The 27,549-nt window shown below is 36.1% G+C and overlaps 2 protein-coding genes across 4 annotated transcripts in view; one reads left to right on the forward strand and one right to left on the reverse strand.

Annotated features, from left to right (window-relative positions):
* Positions 1-72: 72 nt before the first annotated feature.
* On the forward strand, positions 73-25,359 carry pfkpb (phosphofructokinase, platelet b). Of its 3 annotated transcripts, XM_065262327.2 has the most exons (23): positions 73-331; positions 3,216-3,289; positions 3,837-3,914; positions 4,516-4,705; positions 4,792-4,957; positions 5,308-5,352; positions 5,442-5,550; positions 6,736-6,831; positions 8,435-8,527; positions 8,712-8,837; positions 10,120-10,184; positions 10,314-10,383; positions 10,744-10,890; positions 11,921-11,991; positions 12,533-12,620; positions 14,913-15,065; positions 17,294-17,446; positions 19,370-19,534; positions 19,946-20,007; positions 20,283-20,394; positions 20,877-20,976; positions 22,716-22,821; positions 24,922-25,359. In XM_065262327.2, exons 1-23 carry the CDS (start codon positions 247-249, stop codon positions 25,067-25,069), a joined length of 2,502 nt encoding a protein of 833 aa, XP_065118399.1. In that variant the 5' UTR covers positions 73-246; the 3' UTR covers positions 25,070-25,359. The 3 variants fall into 3 exon arrangements, with proteins under 3 accessions (XP_065118399.1, XP_065118398.1, XP_065118397.1); XM_065262326.2 differs by lacking the exon at positions 14,913-15,065; XM_065262325.2 differs by lacking the exon at positions 17,294-17,446 and having other exon boundaries at positions 75-331.
* A 140-nt stretch (positions 25,360-25,499) lies between these two features.
* Positions 25,500-27,549, reverse strand: part of pitrm1 (pitrilysin metallopeptidase 1) — a 17,627-nt gene continuing 15,577 nt past the window's right edge. The window contains exons 25-27 of the mRNA XM_065262324.1: positions 27,272-27,417; positions 27,020-27,122; positions 25,500-26,008 (exon numbers count right to left, since the gene is read on the reverse strand). Of these exons, the coding sequence (XP_065118396.1) occupies positions 25,915-26,008; positions 27,020-27,122; positions 27,272-27,417 (343 nt within the window). The 3' untranslated portion in view covers positions 25,500-25,914. The remainder of the gene's footprint in view (positions 26,009-27,019; positions 27,123-27,271; positions 27,418-27,549) is intronic.

Consider the following 27,549-nt stretch of genomic DNA (forward strand, 5'->3'; position numbering starts at 1 on the left):
AGCAATTGGTCTGAATGTGTCTCGATGAGACGTGATCCGTTGTCTTATTGCCTCGTTACGCTGTCAATCCAGACCGGGGCGGTAGTTATTAGCCTACCGGGCCGTGAGAGGCTGCGAAGCGCACCGACGCCGGGAAGAAGTTCGTCGGCAGAGCCTTTTATCCTCTCCACCTTGCTTTGGATAGTTACTTCGACTTGACATTTCATCTCTTCATCTGTTTGGGAAAGATATAGCCTACGTGAAATCATGCCGGACAATAAGAAATTCATGGAAAACCTTTCCGGGACAGGGATGAGTATTGGCGTGTTGACAAGCGGCGGGGATGCTCAAGGTAGCCTATTTTATTTTCGGATTAAACGCGCCGATGTTAAGCGTTTCATCATTTGTTTGACCACTAGTGACAGGTTACCTTGTAGGTTTTAATGTTTGTATGTAACGTTACCTTTATTCGTGTGACATGAACGCAGTTGTGTTTGTCCTTTTAAACTGACAACCAAACCACTTCATTATACTTTCTTGGCTTGGTTCCCAAATATGCTTAGGTCAACTTGAAAAACTGGTCCTGATAATATCTGGTTTACATTTTAGAAATAGTTTGGAATGATTAAGGCTTAAGAATACTAAACTATTTATCAGTATGTGTGATGCTGCTGGTTTGAAGAAAGGGTTACGCATAAGCCAAACGCATAAATGTTGAATAACGTAAACTTGTCTCGCTGCAATGCGCAGTGTCTGTCTCGGTGACAATGCGCTCGAGCGTCATGACAACGCATAAACTGGGTGCGCCTTAAAGCGATGAGAATAAAGTATAAATTATTAAACAGACAACCAAAACAGCATTGACGCGTATCATGCTTGACACTGTATGTGTAGCCTACGATAGAATCGGTATCGCCGCGCACCTGTCGTCATGCGCGCTGTGTCGTGATGCGCAAGTGTCCCTATAATAAAGAATTTTAGCGCGTGCCTACGTGATGGCAGGCAAGTACCGGAGCACGATCAGCCTCGGACTCCCATGATGCCGTGATCACGTGGGAAAACAACTCGAACTTGATCACGTGCGGGTCAAAAGCCGCAGGATGATCTCTGTTTAAAGCCACGCACGCTGCTCTTTTCAAAAGCGCATTTCTACTTCTGGCTTTTATGTCTTTGTGTATGAATGTCACTGTGAAGATGAATGTGTACTGTCTGACTCATATAAAGATGATTGTAATCTGATGATTAAAGTTACGTGGCAGCAGCTCCACCATTATTTAATCCTAGAACAATCAAAATGAGTAATGGTGTGCATGACCATTTAAAGATGATGTTGATGATGTGTCTCTCAGCAGACACTACTATTGATCACACTTGAGGTATTTATACAAACACCTGACCATAAGCACATTATGAAAGTTTTTACATATTGTACAACCAACCATTAATTTATATTTTATAATTGTTTGTCAGCATTTGCATTTTATTTTGCATATCCCTCCCTGCAATGCCATCACACCCTTTCCACCTGAAAGCACTGTAGTATTCTCAAGTATATATAGGCTGGAGTACAGTTCCTAAATGCTGTAGTGTAGACTACAGTATTTTTATGTGGGTTGGGCAGTGGCAGTGTCTTATTTCAGATGGTTTTAATATTTTGGTATTCTGATGGGAGTAGATTTGTTCTGAACTTTGGGAGGGGTGTTGAAGAGTAGAGGTGAGCGGGTCACAAACTAACGCGGGGTTAATTGTAACGCAGCTTCTTTACATCAACTTTTTCTTTACTGTCAGAAGATCCCTGTGAATTTGTGAAAAGTTTTTATGTGTTTTGGTTAAGATAATGAACAAAGAGTGTTTTGGAGGCATGGAAGTAAATTTCTGAGTTGGGTGTGTAAGTCACCAAATCCAACCTTATATTATTTTAATCACTGTCATGTTACCTAAAACATAACACCATTATGAAACATGTCAGCAACTCCTAGTAACTGATAGCTGGGATTGACGACATTTTTACACAGCGGGGTTAGTTGTCACAGGTATCAGGTATACATTGTTTCATTGTTTTCATTTCATTATCAATGTAAATGCTATTCATCAAAGTGATAACCGTTAATACAAAATCAGAGGAAATAACTCACAATTATGATTAGGGATGGTTAGATGAAGGATGGATGAATGTGTGGATATCTATCTATTATAGGCTGATATATAAACAATATCCACCTTTAGTATATAGACAGAATTTGATTGAATTATTTGTGTTTACATTTTCTAGCAGGTGTTACAACAAACCCTTTGTTTGTTACAATGAACCCCCACCTATGGGGAAACGTTTGCACTCCTGTCACTTTCGGTGTAATTGTACAAAAACAGACTTAAAAATGTATTTGTTCCCACTGCAATCAAAGCTTTAGATACATAAAAGACACAATGGTATTTTTTCTCTATTTTTTTTTTTTTTTTTTTTTTAATTTAGGTTGTATTACTGATTTGCACAATGTCCAAGACAAATTTCCCAGTGATGGGACAAAACGTTAAGTGTTTATTTGTAGCATAGATGTGTCTGTTGATTGTGTAAAAAAATAATCATTTAACTTTAATATTTTTTGAAAGATATTGCCAAAGCCACAAAGCATTAGTTTGTGCCCTGCTCTCCCCTACATATGTTTTCATTTATCATTGGATGTAAATATTGTGAGAGTTGTTATTCATAGTTTTGATTTCCTCCAGAATCTATGCCCCTGGGTATTTCTGTGTTCCCAGCCAATTTCCTCAACCACAGAATATAAATATAAGGGAGTTTTTTTTTCTCTAAAGACATAAAGGCGTGGATGATCCCTGTTCATTCAGATTATTCAATACAGAAAACAGTGTGCCACTTCCGTCACATTGTTAAAATGAAGTCTCAGGTTGTAAAGCACGGTTCACAAGTATCATCCTGCTGAAAAGACCAGAATTTTCCAAATCACTTCGGTCTCTTAATGTTCAGCTCTGGATCTGGTGACACTTTGCTCCCTAGCAACCGTCTCCAGGCAGCTCTCACATCGGTATGGTTTAGGCTGGACTCAAGGGAATAGTTGCTTGATTCGACTTGTCAGGTCAAAGCACTATAGCATACCAAGCAGATCTCCGCCTCCTATATTTGCCCACCTTACATTACTGCCTGTTTGTGCAACATGTTATAGAAATATTTATTTATTTTTTTAATCTCTCTGTGTTGTTGTTTTTTTACCCTGCAGGTATGAATGCTGCCGTGAGGGCAGTCGTCAGAATGGGAATCTATGTTGGAGCCAAAGTTTATTTTATCCATGAGGTGATTTTTCCCAATTTTTAGTAACCAATGTATGTTTCTCTTAAAGGTGCAGTGTGTAATTTTTAGAATAATCTCTTGACAGAAATGCAAAATAATATACAAAACGATATTATCAGAGTTGTATATAAACCTTTCATAATGAACCGTTATGTTTTTATTACCTTACAATGAGACGTTTTTATCTACATACCGAGGGTCCCCTTATATGAAAGTCGCCATTTTGTGCCACCATGTTTTTACAGAAGCCCTTAACGGACAAACTTTTTTTACTAAGTTGTCTCCGAAGATGACATGTTTGTCCGGTGGCGGCAACCGTAGCTTTTTGATGCGTTTCAAAAGTGAGGGGTGAGCAGTGAACTGAGCCATTGGTTGCAATTCGCAACCTCACCACCAGATGCCGCTAAAATGTACACACTGCACCTTTAAAGTTCTTTGTGAAATCAATACAAGATTGCGATGTGAAAGTTTGTGACAGATTAAAAAGTTGCCAGAGTTTCGTAAAGAGAAATAACAAATCTGGTTTGTTATGATGGTGGTTTTCTTTTAGGGTTATCAGGGCATGGTGGATGGAGGTGACAACATCATAGAGGCATCATGGGAAAGTGTTTCCAGTATGTTGCAAGTGGTAAGCAAATCACCATAAAGTATATCAAGCATATTTCTAAGAAACTTCATCGTGCAAATGTATTAAATTGTCGTATTTGCCTCGATAATAAACCAAAGATATTGGATATAACTAGATTGAGTACTCCTATTACTATGAATAATGGACAATGCAATGCTCAATATGGACAGAAGTCCCGCCTTCCAGTTAAAAGAACCAATCATTAATAAATAAAGATTGATTATTCTCCAGGGGATGAGCTTTGTCAGAGTCTCATGAAGCACTTGACAACCTGTGTGCATGCTCAGTAGATAAAATTGACATTGGGAAAAATCGCAAAAGTTATGGTAGCCTACAGTTTATGTCAGGTGTATTTGTTGGTCAAAAAAATTAATTTTGATTTCTGCACACGATTTTATAGATATCCATCTTTTTTCCCATTAAAGTAGATCAGACTTTAGTGAAATTACTGCCCGAAGGCATTGCAAACATTATAGTGGTGCGACTTAACCCTAAGGGGTTTTCTGTATACGGTAATGTATTGCACAGCATTCGCTAACACTTAAGCTAAATGTTGAAGATACCATACAATATTTTTCTTGATGATACTGTGTTTGTGTAGGGTGGCACAGTGATCGGCAGCGCCCGTTGCAAGGATTTTCGTACCCGGGAGGGACGATTGCGTGCCGCTTCAAACCTTGTGCTGCATGGCATCACCAACTTGTGTGTGATTGGTGGAGACGGCAGTTTAACCGGGGCTAATCTCTTTAGGGAGGAGTGGAGCGAACTACTGGATGAGCTCGTCCAATCAGGTAACGGAGTAGTGGAAGGAGCAGTAATCACTTTCTTTCTATCTCATTTTTTCACCTGTCTGTATTTCTTGGTCTTTGTTTCTCAGGAGAAATCAGCGAAGAAGCTGCTCAGACTCATTCGGTGTTGCATATAGTGGGGATGGTGGGCTCTATAGACAATGATTTCTGTGGAACTGATATGACTATAGGCACCGACTCGGCACTGCACAGGATTATAGAGGTGGTGGATGCAATAATGACCACAGCACAGAGGTATATGCAAATATCATTTTATAGCAAACACCAATAACCTTTTTCTTATAGCAAGCAGTAGCCTTTTCAACCCTATACCAAATATCAGTGTTGTAGTTTTTCTACATATCTGCTTTTTTGAGAATTAACAGCTATTTAAATGTTAATGTTTTATTGAAATTGTTTGGTCACCATTATGGTGATCAGTGTTTCCTTTAGTTAAGCAGATTATAACTCCATTCATCTCGCCCTCTTTTCCCCTACAGTAAAATGCAAACATTTTCAATATCAAATATATTGGATCACATGACTTTAATATTGTGAACTCCTAAAGTTTAATTAATGAATTTTCTCCATGTTGTGTTTTTTAGCCACCAAAGGACCTTTGTGTTGGAGGTGATGGGTCGACACTGTGGGTATGACCCTGCTTTAATACCAAACAAAGAGAATTGAAAAAAAAAGTTTTTACAAATCACTACTTATGTGTGTTTTTGCACGTGTGTAGGTATCTAGCATTAGTCAGTGCTCTTGCATGTGGTGCTGACTGGGTGCTTATTCCTGAAATGCCACCTGAAGATGGCTGGGAGGAACAGATGTGTCATAAATTATCAGAGGTAACACACATGCACAGGTTTACTAGGAATATGTGTTCCTGGCTGTGAAGACCTAGCTAAAATATGTTTTTTTTGGTGATTTATGGTTTTCTACATAAACTCATCCTACGTAATGTAAAGACCATTCTTTGAAAATCTAATCTTGATATCTTAATGTTGACTGAGTAAGGTCATGTCAGAGATTGAAATGTGAAATCAAACTTTTGATCCTCCTTATCTCATCATTAGATTATGAGACTTTAACCTGAATTTTAGAAGCTGCATTTCCATTACCTCTTAAATTACAAGAAGTGAAACGGCGAATTGAAAATGCGCCCAATGGAAACATGGTAATTTCACATTACCTTCCATTTATCACAAAAATAGATTTTTTTTAGACTTATTTTCTTGGGTCCTTTTGCTCATCCAGAAAAAGCATCTTAATTTAAGAATTTTTTGATATTTTTACTGAAAACAAGACAAAAATACTAAGAAAAGTTTTTCTTAAATCATTTTTTGCAGTGTACGTACATACATTGCCTCTAAACCTAATCCTTACACATTTTGTGCATTTGCAGATTTTCAACATTCGGTATGTTTATTGTTTACTATTTATTTATCATTGACTGGTCTGCACAAAGATTGAGAATTAAGGTTTTGCTCTTGGTCGGTCACACACACACACACACACACACACACACACACACACACACACACACGCACGTCTCTCTACATGTAATGTATACTACCATTTTAAAGTTTAGGCTCACTTAAGTGAAGGTGTGTTTATATTGTTACTATAAGATGCTAAAATGTAACATAGTTTTATTTATTTGTGTTATTTTATAGTTTTAATGAGTTTACTGTTATTCTAAAATGTGGAGAAAAATATAAGTGACCCTAAACGTGGTAGTGTACATGTAAGCACATAAGCACAACACAGGGCACAGGTGCACACTTGGTTGTTCACATGCAAATGCACACACACACACACACACACACACACACACACACACACAGTGTGATTCAGAACTGCAGTGTTTGTCCTGCTGTGCAGAGTCGCTCGCGAGGTTCTCGACTTAATATAATCATAGTGGCTGAAGGAGCCAAAGACCGACACGGAAAAAGCATCAGCTCCAATAAAGTGAAGGATGTGAGTATTTCATCTTGTCTGTATGTTGTATGGCTGCTTCTTTTCCCTTGTAGAATCGAGCTGATAAGAAACGCCTTAATATCATCATAGTAGCTGAAGGTGCAATAGACCAGAGCAACAAGCCCATAACCACAGACTATATAAAGGATGTGAGTAATGCACAACATCTGTACATGCATGCTTAATAAGTCTTTCCACTTATACAATGCATAATTTATATAAGTATAAGAGCAGAGAGCATGCTGGGAAACTGGAGGAATCATTTACATTTTACTGAACCCACTTAACTCAAAGAGGATGTAGTAGCTTAGTGGTTAAATGTGACCCTGGACCACAAAACCAATCATTGAGTCATTGACCATAAAACCCGGAGTATAGTCTGTTTTTTAAAAGGGTACGTGAACGTACGTGCACAACCTTCCAAACTATATTTGACTTATAAAGTCCAATGACGACGTCCCAAGGATGATGTCCCAAGGATAATCATGGATTTAATGCTGGTTTATTATTAATCCGTTTTTATAATAAATTATGGATTAGAATTTTTATGTTATTATAACATAAAGATGCTATGTGAAACTTTGTAACAGAAAATAGTGGTTTTCATCTTGTCACTTTCTTGGTATAGAAAAAAATTACCGAAATTAGTCAAAATAGATTTATTGTGTTTTGGAACCAAACTCTTCATTTGCTTGAGATGCAATTATTTGAAATTTGAAATCAATGGAGGGTGCAAAAAATCCAAATATTGAGAAAATCTTTTAAACCTTTAAAGTTTTCCAAATGAAGTCTTAAGCAACACATATTACTAATGATAAATACATGTTTTATATATATTCAGGGAACATGGTCTTTACTTAATATGCTAATGTTGATAATCTTGACCCATCCATTGTATTTTTGCCTATTGCTACAATTATACCCGTGATGTACTTATGGTTTTGTGGTCCAGGGTCACAAATATCTTGGCAGGTAACAAAAGTTTATTGGTTCAAATCCTGCAAAAGGTTGCGTTCTTTGTGATCCCGGACAACCGAATGCTGACATCCTACCAGTTTATGTTTACATTTATGCATTTGGAAAATGTTTTTATCCACTGTGCATCCAATTAATCTGTTTTTGTGTTCACAAACCAATGCAATCCTCTAAACTTCTTTAATACATGTAATACAATTACAAAAAAGTATTAAATGTGATACAAGTATTAAATGTAATTTTTGGATTATAGTTCTTGTACAGTTTCTTTAGTGTACATACAAATGTGTTTTTTTACCTTGTTCTATTGTAAATATCAAGTTTCTTTAAATTCACGAATGCTTAAATGTCACATAATTTTTTTTCTCTCAAACATATGTCTGTGGGTATGTTTGCTGAAATTGTCTTTAGAAAAATCCCCTGCTTTATAATGCTTTATTTATGCATGTAGCTTCTTTATACAGCAAGTCTTTGGACATTTTAAATCATGTTAGAGTTTTTGGGTAGTTTCCATCTTAAGTTCTTTCATGAGTATACTTTATAACTACATTCTTAAAAATAAAGATGCTTCACGATGCCATAGAATAAACTTTGTTGTCTAAATGGTTCCATAAAGAACCTTTGACTGAATGATTCTTTAAGAAACCAAAAAATGGTTCTTCTATGGACCCTTTGTAAAAAAGTTAGTACCTTAATTTTTAAGAGTGTAATAATAAATACATTAGACCTTGTGTCTGGGAAACCTCACTTCTTGATGTTGTTGATGTTTTTCTGCAGCTGGTTGTGCGTTGTTTGGCGTTTGACACACGGGTCACCATTTTGGGTCACGTCCAGAGAGGAGGAACCCCCTCGGCCTTCGACAGGATTTTGGTACGAGCTTCACTTAACCATTTCATATACTGTGTGTGCAGCTGCCCATCTTTACATGAATGTTTGTTGTTCAATTTATTACATGGCTCTCTTGCTTTGTGTCGACATCCTAATCACCCTGCCTGGGTTTATTTTCCAATAACAACCAGCTGAACATGCATTATCCCTTACTCTTCTTCTGCAGGCCAGTCGTATGGGAGTAGAAGCTGTGTTGGCTTTGTTAGAAGCGTCTCCTGGTACTCCAGCATGTGTGGTGTCTCTGTGTGGGAATCAAGCCGTCAGGGTTCCTCTAATGGAGTGCGTTCAAATGGTGAGTATTTAAAGTTTATGGCATTTAAGTTTAATACAAGCTTAAATACAAAAACATTCTGGATCATTGCTTGGTGGTTAACACTCATTGAGATGCTCCAACACATTATGGAGTTAGTTCCTCCAAAATATGAACTGATCATGAGTCCCATGCACTTCCAAAGTATTTTTATTTTCTTACTTTGAAAGTCAATGGGTCCTCTTATCGGTTTGGTTTCAAACATTCCTCAAAATATCTTCCTTTGTGTTGGTCAAAACAAAGATTGTAACAAAAAAAGGGTGAGTAAATGATGACAGAATTTTCTTTTTTGGGGGAACTATCCCTTTAAGCTGTGGTGATCATGCAGTTGTGTTATATATTATCATTTCTTCATCTACTATCTATAGTAGTCAAAGTGATAAAAAATGCATTTAAAAGACAGAAAAGTGAGGAAAGGAATTAATTCTTATAATGTATAAAGCAGTGTTTTGTTTTAAACAGTTCTCACTGTGCAACAATCCAGTCCTGAATATGCAGTTAGATGTCAGTAAATAAAAATGTGATTTGTCAAAATGAATAAATGAGGAGTGCAAAACCCTCTGTGCATCTTATTTTCTTGTAAATGAGCATTTTTTATCAAGCACTTTAGGTTCAGTAATTTTATTTTTTGTGTGAGCTGTGTATATAATGTTTATAAATTGAATGATATTACAGTGCTAGTTGTAAGCAGTGTCGTCGTCTGTTATATTCAGAATTATGCAAACGCACTTAAGGTCAAACTACTGAATCAATCTCTGACATCATGAATTAGTCCATTAAACTCATTAATGGTGACACACAAGAAGCAATGTGTTTACCTTGTCACAGTGCATTTACAAATTAGAACCATTATAACAGTCACAAAAGGATTAACCTCATCATGTAAAGCAGCTTCATTATCTCATTTTGACTTCAAAAAACACAACTTAACTTTGAAACACATCTCTCTTTTTCAATGCACATGGGCTTTTACTTAAAAACATACAAACACTGAAAAAATAAATATTTACTGTGGTGAAAGTCAAGAGTCTATGGGACAACTGAAACAAACACTGATCACCATAATGGTTTATTAAAATGTCAATTTTTGTATTAATAATTATGGGTACAAACATGATATTGATTTAATGGGATTAATATTGACGGCATGTTTTAACATTGTTACAATGGTTGCTTGATGTCTGGGTTCACTTAAATGGCAATGAAAAGATTATTAAAAGGATTGTTATTAGGATATAAGTTTCATTTGTTTTTTACACTGCAGACTCAAGAAGTGCAGAAGGCGATGGATGAAAAAAGGTTTGAGGAGGCTATGAAATTACGTGGCAGGTACAGCACCAGATGTTATTTTCAGTCATTCAACACATCATAAAAAAACCTATTCAATCCAATGCCCTTTTAATGCAACATGAAATATGGCCAATGCTTTTAATATTTTTCTCTTTTTTTAATATTTAGAAGTTTTGAAAACAACCTGAACACCTACAAACTCTTGTCCCACCACAAAACTGATGCTGAACTGCCACGTGTAAGTCAATCACAATTACAGATAAATGCACATGATCTTTCACAGCTGGCTTCAATCTCTCATTCAAATGATTTTATTCAGATTTATTACAACATTTTAATTTAAATGTCTTAAGAAGTTTAATACATAGTAGATTTTCTTGTATACTGAGATTATTTAGCCTACAGTACTCAAAATTCAGACTAAATTATTTATTGGTTGTATTATGCATCATTTTACTCTATAAATTATAAATATTCCTGTGTATATTAAGCAGTCTGTTCAACAAAAGGGAGCTTTTTCCTGTGAGCTCAGCTCAATGGATTTGTTAAACAGGCCTGAGTGTTGATTATGTTTGTTTGGGTTTGATCTTCTCTATAGACTTCTTTTAATGTGGCCGTGTTGAATGTCGGTGCTCCCGCAGCAGGGATGAACGCAGCGGTCCGTTCGGCTGTCAGGGTGGGCATCACAGAGGGTCACACTATGTTTGCTGTTAATGATGGATTTGAGGGCTTCTACAAGGGACAGGTAACATTACACCACTGACCGAGTTTGTACACGTAATCCTTATTGCATTTAAAATGTGTTATGAATATTTAGGATGCCCATTTGTTTGTTTAGGTGTCTTAAGCAGATGTAATAAGATTCATTAGAAATTTCTAGCTCTCCTACATGCAAATCTGAGTTTTTTCCAAGTAGCCAAGACCGCAAGGAGCAACAGAACATTTGAAAAAAAAAATACATTTAAGGAAATAAGGTTCTCAGTACACTGTAAGCCGTGTGTGTATGCAAATTAATCATGCTTACTGTGAGTCTATTATTCCTTCCCACAATCCCCTGCTGCATTTTTTTCAATGCCATATTTAACCCAGTGTAGCATTACAGATCCTGCACTCATGAGGTTTTTGCCTTTTTTGGTCAAATGTTTGTCGCTTAAAATCATGAGTGCTCTGTTTCTGTAACTAATGCACTGTAAGTAGATGATAAGTAGATTTATATGATCAGTTAGAAAAACAAGCAGCTAACATTTGTTAGACAGTTTCGAGAATTTTCAGATTTCTGTTAAGCACGAGTGTTTATGTAAAGAAAAGGAACATTTCAAGCCGAAGTCTAGAGTTAAATAAATAACTTTCTTCGCAGTAATGTCATAGTTGAATAACTAAACCGTTTTATTGGGAACAAAAACTAAAGGCGGGGTGCATGATCTCTGAAAGCCAACGTTGATATTTGAAATCACCTAAACAAACAAGCCCCTACCCCAAAAGAATCTGGACCTTCTTTTGATAGACCCGCCCCACACATACACAACCCAGGCAACAATGTTGGTTAGTAGACACGCCCCTTACTGCTGATTGGCTACAAGTGTGGAGCTGGGTTAAAAGTGAAGTCTGCAGGACGGTAGCTCACGAGGAGCAGGGTTGGAGACACCTGCTGTAGAACCTTTTTCCAATACAAAGAAACCTTTTGTGCAACAGTCTGACAAAGATCCTCTTTTAGGAACCTTTATTGTAGTAGTGTAGAGTACTGTCCATGTTTTATTATTTCTGTCCTCTGCTAGATTAAAGAAATACATTGGGGTGATGTTGGAGGCTGGACAGGTCAGGGCGGCTCACTGCTAGGAACAAAAAGGTGAGATTAAAAAAAATCAAAAGCCTGATAGTACACTCCAAAATGAAATTACTCGCCCTCATGTCGTACATTTTGTTCATCTTCAAAACATAGATGTTTTTGATGAAATCTAAGAGCTTTCCGACCCCCAATTGATAGCAGCCGAACTATACCACGTTCAAGGCTCAAAAAAGCAATAAAGACATCATTAAAATAGTCCTTGTGAATACAGTGGTTCAATCTTCATTTCATGAGGTTCGTTTCTGACGTGCAATCACGAGTGCCTCACAACACCTGCGTGTGGTGCTAACAATGGTGTGAATTGACAGGCGCTGGCACATGGTAGGAGGTGTGGGAGGTGCGGTTTAACTGCAAAACAGCCCATTAACAACTGTATTGCAGTATTGACCCAAAGAGCTCAATGATCCCTCCAGGCATTAACTATATGAACAAAAAATTTCATTCTGGGGTGAACTATCATTTTTAATATGACAAACATTGCTATTGTTGTGGTCACAATAATGTTATTTTATTAATACTTTTATTAATGCCATATGTTTAGAACACTTCCAGCAAAACACATCGATAAGATTGCAGAACAGATGAGAATTCACAACATCAATGCTTTACTGGTTATTGGAGGATTCGAGGTATGTCTTTGCATTTGATTAGCAATTACATGTTTTTGTACCAAATTTTCTGTAAATAAGTAGGGTTTAAGTTATACAGTAACTGGAAAGTCATTTAAACGTGTTTAAGTTTTATAGGGGTGGTTTCCCGGACAGGGCTTATCCTAATCCCAGACTAAAATGCATGTTTGAGCTGCTTTAATTTAAAAACCCTGTTCTGACTAAATTTAATATAAATCAGTGACATTGTTTTGTCTTAAGATGCACATCTGTAGTGTTTTGATGAAAGGTATGTTTGTAAAAACTTCTTAAATGACCTAATATAAATAAGGCCTAGTCCTGGTTTAACCTTAACCCTGTCCGGAAAACTGCCCCATAGTGTTTATTAATTTAAAAATATTTATTGTAGGTGAAACACAGACCTTATTGTTTAAAGATTGTCCTACTGTTTTAACAATAAAGAATACATGTTTTAAAGATAGTGATTACTGTAACAACTATAGAGTATCTGTGTTAAGAGGTTTTTACATCTACATTTCTGTACATATAAAGTGCAATATCTCCTCAAAAACAACTTATATTTTCGAGTAAGGGCGTAGATTTGGTTTGAACATTGGGGTGGTTAAAATGTCAACAGTACACAATATGTGACTATGGACCATAAAACCAGTCGTAAGTTGCACGGGTTTATTTGTAGAAAAGGCCAAAAATACATTATGTAGGTAATAATTATCGATTTTTCTTTTAGGCCAACAACATTTGAATATTAAGTAAAGACTTTGCACATTTTGTAAATATATCTAAACTGTATTTTTGTGAGTGGATGCAGCAAAATCGAGAAACAAAATTGGACAGAAACTCGTCTACAAACTACGCTGGTATTTCCCATTCAGGTTTGGTTTATGTTAAACCTTACAACTTTCCCATTTAGTCCTCAACGTCATTACAGCGGTAAACCAGTAGAAAGCGTTAAAACACGTGTTGCGAAGGACTTTATTTGGACTTTGAACTTTAAATGCGAGATATTCTTTTTTTTTGGCACTCTCAGATTTCAGATTTTCAAATCATCGTATCTCTGCCAAATATTTTTCTATGAATGGAAACCTTATTTATTTACCTTTTGGATGGTGTATAAATCTCAATTCGACCCTTTCGACTGGTTTTGTGATCCATATGTTTTTCATATTCATTGTATAAATATTGGTGGTTTTGTAACTAGTGTTGTTACTACTTTCAACCCCCTGGAAACTATGGCCCTTTTTTCAAGACATTTTATCCCTACGACATATGAAGAGTTTAGATGCAAAACCCGTCTGACATGTTTTCTTGTAAATAAGCATTTTTTTATCAGGTTCTTATGTTTAAACTCAGTAATTTCACGTTAGGATACTAGTCAGTAACTGAGATGACTTTATTTTAACAAATGTCATTTAATTGGTATTTGATCAAATTTAACTTTCGCAGCAAAGCCCTCTAAGTCTTTTTTTCTCAAAAAATTCACTCACTGAACAAGACATAGTAAACAATTGCAGAATCACTAAAGGTACATCTAGAAACATTGCAAATGATGAAAGTCATTATGTAAAAATGAAAGAAACTTAAGCCCACGTTAAGTGGCACTGTGCTGTGGTCCATGTGACTGCCACAATTACATTGTGTTCAGGTCCAAGGACTCACAAGGGACACAAGTTTGAATGTGATCCACAGTCAGTTTGCATGCCGTCATTCAGCTAATTCATTTTCCGTGCACTGCCAACAAACCGGTATTTCTGAATGGCCTGAAGCCAGGACTTAGCCGATTTAAAGCAAACGTATTTGATGAACGTATAATAGATGCCTAGAGCATATTATTATTATTATTATTATTATTATTATTCCTTTTTTTACCGGGATGATGTTTAGCGGCTTTTGCATCCGAGCTCCTCATGTTAAGTTTTACAATACACAGTAACCTTGTAATATCGTACTAAAAAGACAACAAAATTCTGTGTTTGACAGTGAATCACCTCTGTCGCCCTACTAAAATCTGTGATGTTGGTAGGTCAAGTTCATATCTTCAGTGTTATGTAAGGCAGAGTTATGCACCACGTGAGACCCTCTGTCTGTATACTTACTTACTTACTTACCCCACAGCAACATCACATTTCTGTCATCTCACATTCTTACAGTAACTGATGTGAATCCAGAAGAGTGTGCTTTCAATCCCATCTTATATCATTGAATGTTCATCAAAGTGGGCATGGCTCTCTGCCCCTCCCCTGTTATTACCCATAATTCTGGCCAGTGACCCATAAGCCCTTGCTCTGACCACAGGCGTATCTGGGGCTGATGGAGCTGCAAGCAGCTCGGTCCAAACACGCGGAGCTTTGCGTTCCGATGGTGATGGTTCCGTCCACTGTGTCCAACAATATTCCCGGATCAGACCTGAGCATTGGGGCAGACACTGCCCTCAACGCCATCACAAGCGTAAGAAGTCACACACTTGTGTCAAAGTGTGTTTGTGTGGTGGTGGGCATGTACTGTTGTTTGTCACAAGCACTGTTTTGCTATTTAAGGTATGCTAAGAAGTCAGACCATGTGATGGCCAACCTCCCTGCCAGGATGCAAACGCGAGCTAGTAGGACTAGTATACATTGTCCTCGAGGAAATTTGTTCAAGATCATGAGTTAGCATTCAAATTTACCAACTTCACAAAGTATATACAGCGGGGAAAATAAGTATTTGATACATCAGCATTTTTATCAGTAAGGGGATTTCTAAGTGGGCTAATGACACAATTTCTACCAGATGTAGCCATCAAGCCAAATATTGAATTCATACAAAGAAATCAGAACATTGAAGTATACAAGTTGAGTCATAATAAATAAAGTTAAATAAGTATAAGTATTGAACACACTTTATTTAATACTTTGTAAAAAAAAAACTTTACTGGTTATTACAGCTTCTAGACGCCTCTTTTATGGAGAGACCAGTCGTCTGCATTGCTCGGAAGTGATTCTGGCCCATTCTTTCACACAAATGGACTTTAAATCTTGAAGGTTCCTTGTGCCTCTCTTATGAGTCAACCTTTAAGTAGATCAGTTTAGTGGTATGATTTACATTTTTTTTTCTCATTTAGCAGATGCTTTTATCCAAAGTGACAGGAGTGAAGGAGAAAGTATTTAACACTTTGTCAGTGAGCTAACTATAAGTGAAGTCTATAAAGCTGGATGTGTTGAGGTGGAGTAGTGTGAGGTAGAGTAGTGCTGGATTTGTTGAGATGAGGTAGCCCAGATGGCAAGCAACCATTGAAACAAGGTTAAAACTGGTTTATTTGTTAATGTTAATCCCACTGTATCAATATCAGGCTTGCACCCTCCTTTAATATTGAAAAAGATTTAAATTTCAATAAACCACCATTATGGTGATCAGTATTTGCTTTAGTTAAGCCCTTGATTTTAACTTAAGTTAAAATCTTTCTTTTCTCAGTGTTTGTATGTGTTTATGTAGAAACACTGGGCATTGGAAAAAAAAGATGCGTTTCAAATTGGCATTGGTTGCTTTTTATGAAAACGTCAAGATGATATTAAATAAAGCTGCTTTACATAATGATGTTGGTTCTTTTATGATCATTATAATTGTTCTGGTTTGTAAGTGCGTTGGAACAAGGTAAACAGAAATAACACTGACACATGACAGTGTGAGGTTGGTGGTCACTGTAGTCTGACTAGTTGGCGAGGAGAGCATGTGGTCACACAGCACAACCTGGTCCGTGGTCTTGCACCCGGCTCTGTGTCTATTTATATGTTTGTATGTGTTTGTCTCTGTAAAAGGTCTGGTCCAACACAAAGTGTTCATCGTACCACATATCTACTTCATGTCATATTTAGCTTAAGTTGTGTATTTTATTAGTGATTATAATGCCTGCACTAATTTTCCTCTTAGGTTTGGACTTTAATATGTCAAAATGCTTTGATTTAGTTTGGCTCAATTCTGTTTTTATTTCCAAATGACTTTCAAGTGCTTTTACATTGAGCTCAATGAGTTTTTGACATATTAAACAACATTCTTCACTAATGGACAAATGCCAACAAAAACCGTTGTTATGATTTAATTTACTTTCATTGGCAAACTTCTATTTCATTTGGAATGTACACAATAATTACAATCTTTATTTCTTGATAATTGATGCTTTTAAAGGAATTTTAAGAAATATTCTGTGTTGGTTACAATTTAACGTCTATGGACAGCACATCTATTCACAGGTTTATGGACGTTAAGTTGTTAATAACCCAGTACTCGTCATGTTTAATGTAAGTTTAACTAACAGCATGCTGTTTTGGACCTTGCCTGATGTCATTTGTTGCAATCTTCACACGGATGTTGCGGTGTCCTGTTTAGGGTCTGGTTGTGCTGGTGCATTCCGATGGTCACACTTTGTTTGATCTCATCTGTTATCTCGGTCAACGTTTAGCCATAGTGGAACGCCATGCCCACGTCACAGATGAAGCACCCTCTGGTGGTTAACTCGATCTTATCCTCCTCGACAGAAAAATCTTCCCCAAATCATCCAAATGTCAACGTCCTAACTAATGCATCAAACACTGGTGGCATATGGCTACATTTTATAAACAACTCATCTCACATTCAAAGTATGTAGCCCCTGAATGTCTCTGTGGTTGGGCCGCCATCCTAATGCGTGTCCACCGCTGCAGGCTTTTGAGAGTTTGCTACAGCTGGTCGATGCCCGCAGCAGCTATGAGGAGTTCTGTGTGCCCATGTGCATGCTGCCCGCCACCATCAGTAATAATGTAGCTGGCACTGATCTCAGCATCGGAGCTGACACATCACTCAATGCAATAGTGGAGGTAAGACACCTCACCCTACCCACACCCAAATCCCCAGATGATACTATGAAGATCTGCAGAGACTGCACTCTTAAAAATAAAGTTGCTAAACAATGCCAAAGAAGAATAATTTTGCTTGTATAGTTCTGTGAATAATTTTTTCACTTTAAAGGGGTTATAGCGTGAAAGTGCTATAATTGGGTCCCCCGTGCTTCAATCTAGTAAACATGAAAAAGAACATCCCAGTAACTTTTTGATAAACCATTCTCTGCAAGCATGTGAAAAATAAGGTCATTCAGATTTTGTCTGTTTTGTGAAGTAGGTAGGAAGGCCAATTACAATAATATTGCCCCTTAATCTGCACTATTCAACCACGGCACTGCCATTTAGTGCAGAGAGAAAGCGAGCGATCAAAAAAAAATTGACGGCACAATTGATTTTCAATGCAATTATGGTGATCAGTGTTTGCATTTCATCAGCTCATTTGCATTTTAAAGGACATATGCACTCCAAAGACTTCTCAAAAAAATCTCATAATATGACCCCTTTATCTGTTTAACAAATGTTCTTTACATCATAAAACGATAAGATGGTTCTTTAGGGAACCTTTAACTAAATGGTTCTGAGGGAACCAAAATCGTTCTTCTATGGCATCGCTGTGAAAAACCTTATGTAGCAACTTTATTTTAAGAGCGTGTTTGACTCCTTAAAGGCCACTGCCTCTTATTAATCTTCCTAAACAAAAAAAACAACTTTTTTGCTATTTTCGAAAAAAAATTTCTAGAACACAAATAAAATCATTAAAGTAGTATTTTTTTTGTTAACATGTATTAAGTAAACGCTTTTATCTAATGTTACTAACTTGGTTGTTTATTTAGGTGTAAAACACTTTAAAGAGGCAAAGATAGGATGAATCCAGTGTTTACAAGATACAGAATAACACATTACAGTTATAAATTGTATTTTGTATCATACAGGCAGTTACTGGATTCTTTCTGTTGCAGTTTTTCTTTAGTGTAGGAATCAATGGAATTAAATTTTGAAATTGGACTGAATTTAATTCCAAACAGTTTAATTTTAAAACTCTATTTCAATTTCTCTTCGAAACTCGTGAATTTAAGATACAGTACTGTGCAGAAGTGTTAGGCCAGCATTAGATTTGTCTTTTTAGCAGTATATATTTTTTCTCAGTCTCTCTATTAGAATACAATCAAAAGACACAGGAAATTTGTATATTTACTGTGATCTCCTCTTTAACTCCAATAGAAGGAAGCTTTTAAATTAAATCCTAATGTCTAATTCTAATCTAAAGACTTTAAGACTTCAGGCTCTTCAAAAAAGTTGAAGATGTGTTTAGTGTAAAGAGAGGTCAACACTAAATACTGCATACTTACTTTATTTTCTGTTTGTATCTTAAAAATAAATAAGGATCATCATTAAAACTTTGCTAAAACAACAAAGCTGGTGGTTACCTAAGACGTCTGCACAATATTGTATGTTACATTATCAGATGCATAACGCATATCACATATCCTGCAGTGTTTGTCTACTTCAGGAACATGAAGCGATTCTGGCATCTACGTTTACTTTCCCAAGCTGCATGGCAAAAATGTTTGATAAAAAAAATCATCAATCAGACATGACCAAATGCATGCTCGGTGTTACAGTAAACTGTTCTGTCTCTGAATAATTCAACATAAATTTGTTTTAAAACACTATGCACCAGCTGAAAACCATGCACTACAAGACAGCTGCAACCTTAAGCTGGGTTTGTGTGCTTTGTGCTTGCACTGTGATGTCTTGTATATTTTGTGTACACTGTTGTATGATGAAGTGTTTATGGCTCGGTGTGTGAATGAGGATGACGCATGTCTGATGTCAACCAATACCCTCTGTGTGAGTGTGCAAAATAAGCTATCTAATATTATGTTGTGTGCGTGTTAGACGTGTGACCGCATAAAGCAGTCGGCCAGTGGCACCAAGCGTCGCGTCTTCATCATTGAGACGATGGGTGGATACTGTGGTTACCTAGCAACCGTCGGGGGGCTGGCTGCTGGAGCCGACGCAGCTTACATCTACGAAGAGCCGTTTGACATCCGAGACCTACAAGTGAGGAAGTTTATTTTTTGGTCCATGTCTCAATCAATGCAATACTAACCATGATGCAAACATCTTTCTCCAAGCATCATTTGTTTCAGCTACTAAATAAAACTTTGTTACATACAGTAAAGTTAGCTTGAATTGCTCTTGTATACCATGCAATAGTAGTAGCATTCTTTGGTTTAAAATCCGTTTTTTAATTGAAATGTAGCATGCAGTGTTTTATATTTTAATCATGGTGTCAAAAGTCAAATCTGCCCCCTCCTGTTAGACACAAGAATTGCAGTGCACTCTCCTTCTCTTGTCCTCTGTGTATATACTGTCCTAAAGACACCGAGGTATTTTTAGCAGTGTGTACTATTTAAGGAGAAAGAGAGGGTATTGATATCACTCTTGAGTTATAAGTGCTCTATTTTTCAGTCTAACGTTGAGCATTTAACTGAGAAGATGAAGACCAGCATCCAGAGGGGTTTAGTGCTGAGGTATGAGCTTATACGTCTGTGTGTGTACTGTATGTGATTTGAACCTCATGCAGATTTACTGTATGTATGTGTATAAGCAGTGAAGTTTATACATAAATAAACTTTATTTTTTTACTTTTATTTGGTCTTCTTTTATTTTAGTTGTATTTTTGTATTTATTGTAAAGCACTTTGGTAACCTTGAGGTTGTTTAAACTGTGCTCTATAAATAAAGTTGGATTGGATAAATGTGCTGTTGTATGTGTGCGTGTTCATGCATTTGTGTGTGTTTTGCAGGAACGAAAACTCCAGTGAAAACTACACCACTGATTTTATTTACCAGCTGTACAGCGAAGAGGGCAAAGGAGTGTTTGACTGCAGGAAAAATGTCCTGGGACACATGCAGCAGGTATACAATGCATGTTTGCTTCATTAACATTCATGCATTTGGCAAACACTTTTACCTGAAGCAAACTTGATGTGCAGTCAAGGTGCATACATTTTATTTCTCTTTGTACTGCAGATGCAATGCTCTACAAATACCAAATGTGTCTTATCCAACTTTTTATCCAATTTGTATTATGTCTGTCTTGTGTATTGCAATGGTGGGGACTTTGAGCTTTTTGTCATTTATACTTAGCAGCTAAAAATATTTTCTGTTCCCTAACATTGCCTCTAAATTAATGTCTAAAAGCACTCTGCATATTAAGTTTTTCACTATTTGGAAAGCTATTAGGCCATTTGCTTCATGGGAACCTTTGGTCCACAAAATAGATTGTTTAGGTTTCCTGTCTTTGTGGTGAGCTTTGGGATTCACAGAGCAAAGCCTGACAACCACACACTAGCACAAATGTACTTGTAAAAAGATTTTTGTTGTATTTTACTGTGTAGGGCGGCACTCCTTCACCATTTGACAGGAACTTTGGCACCAAAATTGCAGCCAAAGCCATGCAGTGGATCTCCAAGAAGCTCAACGAGTTTTACAGTGAAGGTAAAGAGAAATTGTTCCTGTGAAACTGCAATTTTAAACTGTGTATCTCCATTTATATTGAGAAAAATATTTAATTTTAATAAACCGCCATTATGGTGCTCAGTGTGTGCTTTAGTTAAGCCCTTGATTTTTACAAAGTTAAATCTTTCTTTCTTTCTCTCTCTCTTTCTTTCTTTCTCTCTTTCTTTCTCTCTCTCTTTCTTTCTCTCTCTCTTTCTTTCTCTCTCTCTTTCTTTCTCTCTCTCTTTCTTTCTCTCTCTCTCTTTCTTTCTCTCTCTCTTTCTTTCTCTCTCTCTTTCTTTCTTTCTTTCTTTCTTTCTTTCTTTCTTTCTTTCTTTCTTTCTTTCTGCAGTGTTTGTTTGTGTTTAAGTAGAAACAAAGAAAAGAAAGATGTGTTTTAATGTTAAAGGGGTCATATTATGAGATTTTTTTATAAGCTGTAAAATAAGTCCTTGTGTATGTAAAGTTTTAATTCAGAATATACCACATATTATTTATAGCATGTTAAAATTGCCACTTTGGAGGCCTGAGCAAAAATGTGTGGTTTTTTGGTGTGTCCTTTAAAATGCAAATGAGCTGATGAAATGCCAACACTGATCGCCATAATGGTGGTTTGTTGAAATTGAAACTCAGTTGTGCTTTCAATTATTTTTTCTCTTTCTATCTGCACTAAATGGCTGTGCAGTGGTTGTTTAGTGCAGATTAAGAGGCGTATTATTGTAACTTTTCCTTTTTTACCTACATCACAAAACGGGCAAAATGTGAACGACACAATTGAATGACGTCAATGTTTGAGTTTTTGACTAACCTCTGCCCACAGGAATACGGCACTCACCAGCTAAGCTCAAATGACCCTGGTTAAGCTGGTTAAGTTGCTGTCAATTACAACACACTGTAGCAGCTCCCCAATCATAAGTCGTTACATATTTCTGAAGGAGGGACTTTATAGAACAAGGAAGACATCAGCCCGTTTTTCAGACAGTGAAAACAGCGGTATAGAGAAGTAAATTGTGTGAAAAAAAAACTTTTTTTACACACAAAAGATAAACACGTGTTATATTGCGCACCATAAACACAATCATAGCTTCAAAAATACAGGAAAACTGGACCTTTAACATTAAAACACAAGAGTCAAGGGCCCAACTAAAGCAAACACTGATCACCATAATGGTGGTTTGTTGGAATGTCGATATTTTTCGATATTAATAAAGGTTACAAATGTGATATTGTTTTGATGCGGCTAACATTGAAAAATCAACTATTTAAATGGTTGCTTGCTATCTGGGTTACGCTTCCATGAATAAACATTTTGCTTGCTTCTTTTTGGGAATCATCTTGGCAAATAAACACGTTTTCCACATAAGTGGATTCCAAAAAAATTCATTTTAATTTTCATTTCCTTACTATAGAATATTTTTTTTACATTAACATTTTGGCAGATGCTTTTATTTGAATAGACTTGCAGTGCATTTGAGTTATATATTTTATTAGTATGTGTTTCCTGGGTTTCAGACCTTTTGTATTCCTAACACATTAGCTACAGAAACACATTTCCGTGACATGAACATAATTCATACTGTAGTTTTTTACATTTTTTAAGTGAACTAATTTTTTTGCTCTTGTATTCTTCTTTCTGTGATTTGGATCAGATGAAGGTAATTTTTTAATAATTAAAAAATATATTTTCCCCATTGTCTGTAATGTTTGTGTAATTTTATGTGTTTGTGTGTTTTGTGTAGGCCGTGTGTTTGCTAACACAGAGGATTCTGCATGTTTGTTGGGAATGCGACGCAGGGCTTTGGTCTTTCAGCCTGTGACTCAACTCAAAGATGAGATCGATTTTGTGTAAGACTTAAAACACATGCATACATTTAGGTTTAAAGGTTGTAACAATCAGCCCTATCGGTTGTGTCACAAAATATATAAAAGAGGTCAGATTTTACTGTGTGAGATTAAAAGAGTTAAAATGATGCGACAAACAAGTGTAATCAACTTAAATAAGTGTATTTACAAACACAAGGTACTTAAAACAACACACTAAAACTGTCAAAAGAAAGGAATATAAAAACCAAACCTAAAACAATCTAAAAGTCCAAGTGTTCAAAGTGTCCTCTGATTACTCACGTGACAGGCAGCCCAAACAAAATACAAGACATAAACACATAGAATAGCAAAAGGAATAAAATGGCTAAGAAAACATGTAAAACCTATTTAAAACTCAAATATACATAAAACCACAATACAATGTATAAAATGAGCGGTAACATGTTTCTTTTGTGACGGCATCACAAGGTTATTTTTTTAATTCCTTCACTTACAAAATGTTTAAGGCTGACATACTTTTGTAGTATTTTATTGTAGTATTGCACCGATAATGTTAGTCAAGATGTTTCCCATACGAAAAAAAATATTTTCAAATATAATTTTAAATATGTGACCCGTCACGGAAACCAGTGACATAAGTCGGCAGCACAAGTTTCGAGATAATGAGAAACAACGGTTTTTTCCAAAATTTGTGATTTTCGTTTTATTGCAGAATCTGTTAGTTGAGATCACGAAAAAGCCTCTCCATGTTTGAGATAGCAGTTTTTGTATATTTAAAAGCGTACATTTTGCAGTTGAAATCGGCTTGTTATTCCAGAGATTCTAGCGTGCAGCGGGGGGCATCATTGTCTGTGTGTATATTTACATACTGTATAAGCTTGTGTTTTCGCCTCCGCCCCCAAAGGGAACAGCGTGACTACTGAATAAGGATAGTTCGCCCAAAAATGAAAATAAGGTAATTAATGACTCACCCTTATGTCGTTCTAAACTCGGAAGACCTCCGTTCATCTTCGGAACACAGTTTAAGATGTTTTAACGTCAGATTTAGTCCTAGAGCTTTTGTCCCAACCATTGAAAATCTATGTATGGTTTCCATGTCCAGAAAGGTAATAAAAACATCATCAAAGTAGTCCATGTGACATCAGTGGGTCAGCTTAAATGTGTTGAAGCATCGAAAATACAGTTTGGTCCCTGTTCCTCAGACATGTTTGCTAAGTGTTTTTTTTTTCAAACTTATAGCGTGCGTCTCCCCAGACTGTAAACGAAGCTTCGGCGCAAAAAATAAAAGAAGCTGGGGCGGAACAAATAACAGTCAGCCGCGTCACTGACTTTATGCAGCACCGCAGTCGGATGATGTCAAAAGTACTCGCGGTACATTGACGTCATCTCTATGTCAGTTCTTGAAGTTCAGCATGAGTCCAAACACACATAAGTTACAGAGAGAATTCGTTATATTAATTGGCTACATGTTTTGACTATCAATATTTTCCATGTAGCGATTGGTTACATCCCTAAAGGACTTCACGTTTTCGACGGCGCTGTTTGGATTATCTATTATACTACCTCCCTTCATGTGTTTAACGGAACGTAAATTACCAGAGTGTAATAGCATATACCCTTACATGTTACGATGTAAATAGTCCTCAGATTGTATATTATATTGTATTACCAGACGTTCATGCAAAATCTTTCTCCATTGTACATCTTAACTATTAAAATGTTGAAAGGGAGTCACACAGGATTTTCTTTAGTCTGTAAACAACCAGCAAGCGATAGCCGTCATTTCATCATCTAGGTTGAATGCACCCAATATAGTCCAGCTATGAGTAACCTACTTCTTGCCAAAACAAACTGGAATTTAGTTACGTTATTTTGGTTTAATAATTTGTGAGATGTCTGATAATCCATCATGTAAACAGTGATGACAAGCTGTTTGGTTTTGTTTAATTTATAGTCTCTTAATTTTTCACTGAAAGGCCTTGTTTTAGTCTAAATGTCTGAGCTGTGTTTGAAAAGATGTCATCTTGTTTTTCAAAGTAAAATTGCTCGCTGGGCAGCTTTAAAAGAAAAGAATGATTAACTTATCTGGTATTTTGACATTTTGAAATGCCTTTCTTCCAGTCACAGGATCCCAAAGGAACAATGGTGGCTCAAACTACGGCCACTCATGAAGATACTGGCCAAGTACAAAACCAGTTATGACGTGTCTGATTCAGGCCAGCTGGAACACATCGCTCGTCTGAGAGCTAAAGACCACTCGGCTATTTAAAGTAAGCTTTGTGTAAAACCCACAGCAGATCTATGGAAATGTACTTTGATGTTAGCACACAAGCATATACGATGTATCAATTCACATGAAATTGTGACACTAGACATTCAGCCAAGAAAATCATTATACAGTGTATTGTGAGGTTACAATCTCTGCGCTTATTTTATTATCCCCATTTACTGGGCAAAGTGCTATATTTTGTGAATAGTCGAGTTATAATGAATATTGTAGAGCTTATTTTTCTTATATATAAAGCTATAGAGAAATCATCATCCTGCTGACTTGCACTAATGTGTCATAGTTACACAGCTATCTATGTAGTTCTTGTCCTGTGTGTTATGAAAGCTGTTTGTACCAAAGCAGATGTTGTGTTAGTGTACATGTTTGTCCTAAAATTCATTGTGTGTAACCAATGATGCATAAACTTAGATTGTAATTATGTGACTTTATTTATTAGATAACATATACATGTTAAAATATAATAAAATGCACATTTGATGGCATAATGCTTACATTTTTTTTCTAAGATCGTTTGAAAATGAAACAAAATCATTCTAATGAATAATATTTATTAAATACATCTCATAAATAATCTTTCATATTTGCAAACTTTACTGCCAATGTGTTAATGTAAACGTAAGACGATGTAATATTCATCTGTTATGATAAATGATGATCTAACTTGGGCAGATTCAGCACCTGAAAGAATCAGGCCGTTGTTCATCATGATGTCTGAAACAGACATGAATGTGCGTCTAAAGACTCTTGTAAAAGAATACAAGCATGACTTGTGCGTGATAAAGCATGTGCATGTTTCTCTAATAACAGAGATTGAGGAACATCACCTATTTGACCACCCAGGATGGGTCTTTTCTGATGCTTTCATTTTCTGGTCCTAAAATTGTCACTCCATGCGTCTGCTGGCCAACTGCTAGATACCTGTTTTTAAAAAAATATTTAAAAAATGGGATAAAAGCAAATTAAACATTGTAGTCAAAAGCAGCTTTCCAAAAAATATCAAGAAAAAAGTAAACAACAGGGATATGTGTATGCAATATTGATAATGTATGCAAATTGTACTGTCCTTCTAGATTATAATCTATAGTTATATTTAATAGTAAATGTAATAAATACCAAGTAATCATTTAATATAGTAAATGTGACCCTGGACAACCAAACCTGTCATAAGGGTCTATGTTGAAATGTATGTATACTAGGGATGCTAAACAATTAATCGCGATTAATCGTTAGCAGAATAAAAGTTTTTGTTTACATCACATATGTGTGTAAACTGTGTATAATAAATACACATTCATGTATAATTAAGAATTTTTTTTATATATTAAGTGTTTATATTTATATATAATATAAATTATACATAAATATACAAATGTATATACACATGTAAACATTTCTAAAACATATACATGCATGTGTGAACATTTATTTATACAAATGTATTATACACAGTTCACACACATATATGATGTAAACAAAAACTTTTATTCTGCTAACGATTAATCGCAATGAATTGTTTAGCATCCCTAATGTATACATCATCTGGAAGCTGAATAAATTCAATATCCATTGATGTAAGGTTTGTTAGGATTGAATCTGAGGCTGCAAAAAATAACTATGGAGAAAATTGCCTTTAAAATTGTCCAAATGAAGTCCTTAGCAACCCATTTCAAATGTATCTATCATTAGTAATATATTAACAGTAGGAAATGTACAAAATATCTTAATGTAACAATATCCTAACGATTTTCAACATAAGAAAACGATTAAGTAAAGCTCATTTTGCCCCATATAAATAATGTATTGTTGGCTATTGCAACAAATATATCTGTGCAACTTATGAGTGGTTTTGTGGTCCAGGGTCACACATAACATGCATAATTTTTAAACAACTTAAAAATAATTTTCAAATCTATACAAAAGTCTTTTTACCTGCCAGCAACATCAATTAAGTTTTTATCAGTCACAGCGAACAGTCTTTCCCTATAGGTTTGTTTCATCTCATCTGTAACGCCATTTAAAAATCGTCCCAAACCTGCAGAACAGTGATGAAATGCTCATGAATCGTAAATATTATCCAAACATACTGTACATATCTCATACTAAATACAAGAAACAATATCATTTAAAATAACAAAACATCACTCATTAGTTTGAATAAAAGTATGCTTTTCATTTGCTAACCTTTATCTGAGGGTGCTATAGGCGCATCAACAGCCGAAAAAACGGAAAGCTTCGCCTCGTCGACGTCTTGCTGCGTAAACTTCCCCTCTCGTGCCCACTCGACTCCGCCTCGGAAAGCCGACAGCGTCTGCGTGGAGTTCGGATCTCTGGGAGAAAGTTATTATTAGTGCTTTTTTAAGTAACTTATCAAAAAGCTTTACAGGAGCAAAGGAACATAAGGTGTTAACAGAGATAAAAAAAAAATTATTATAATAGTATTACAAAAAGCAATGAAGTAA

The sequence above is a fragment of the Paramisgurnus dabryanus genome, chromosome 6, assembly GCF_030506205.2.
Source record: "Paramisgurnus dabryanus chromosome 6, PD_genome_1.1, whole genome shotgun sequence".
Classification (NCBI taxonomy): Eukaryota; Metazoa; Chordata; class Actinopteri; order Cypriniformes; family Cobitidae; genus Paramisgurnus; species Paramisgurnus dabryanus.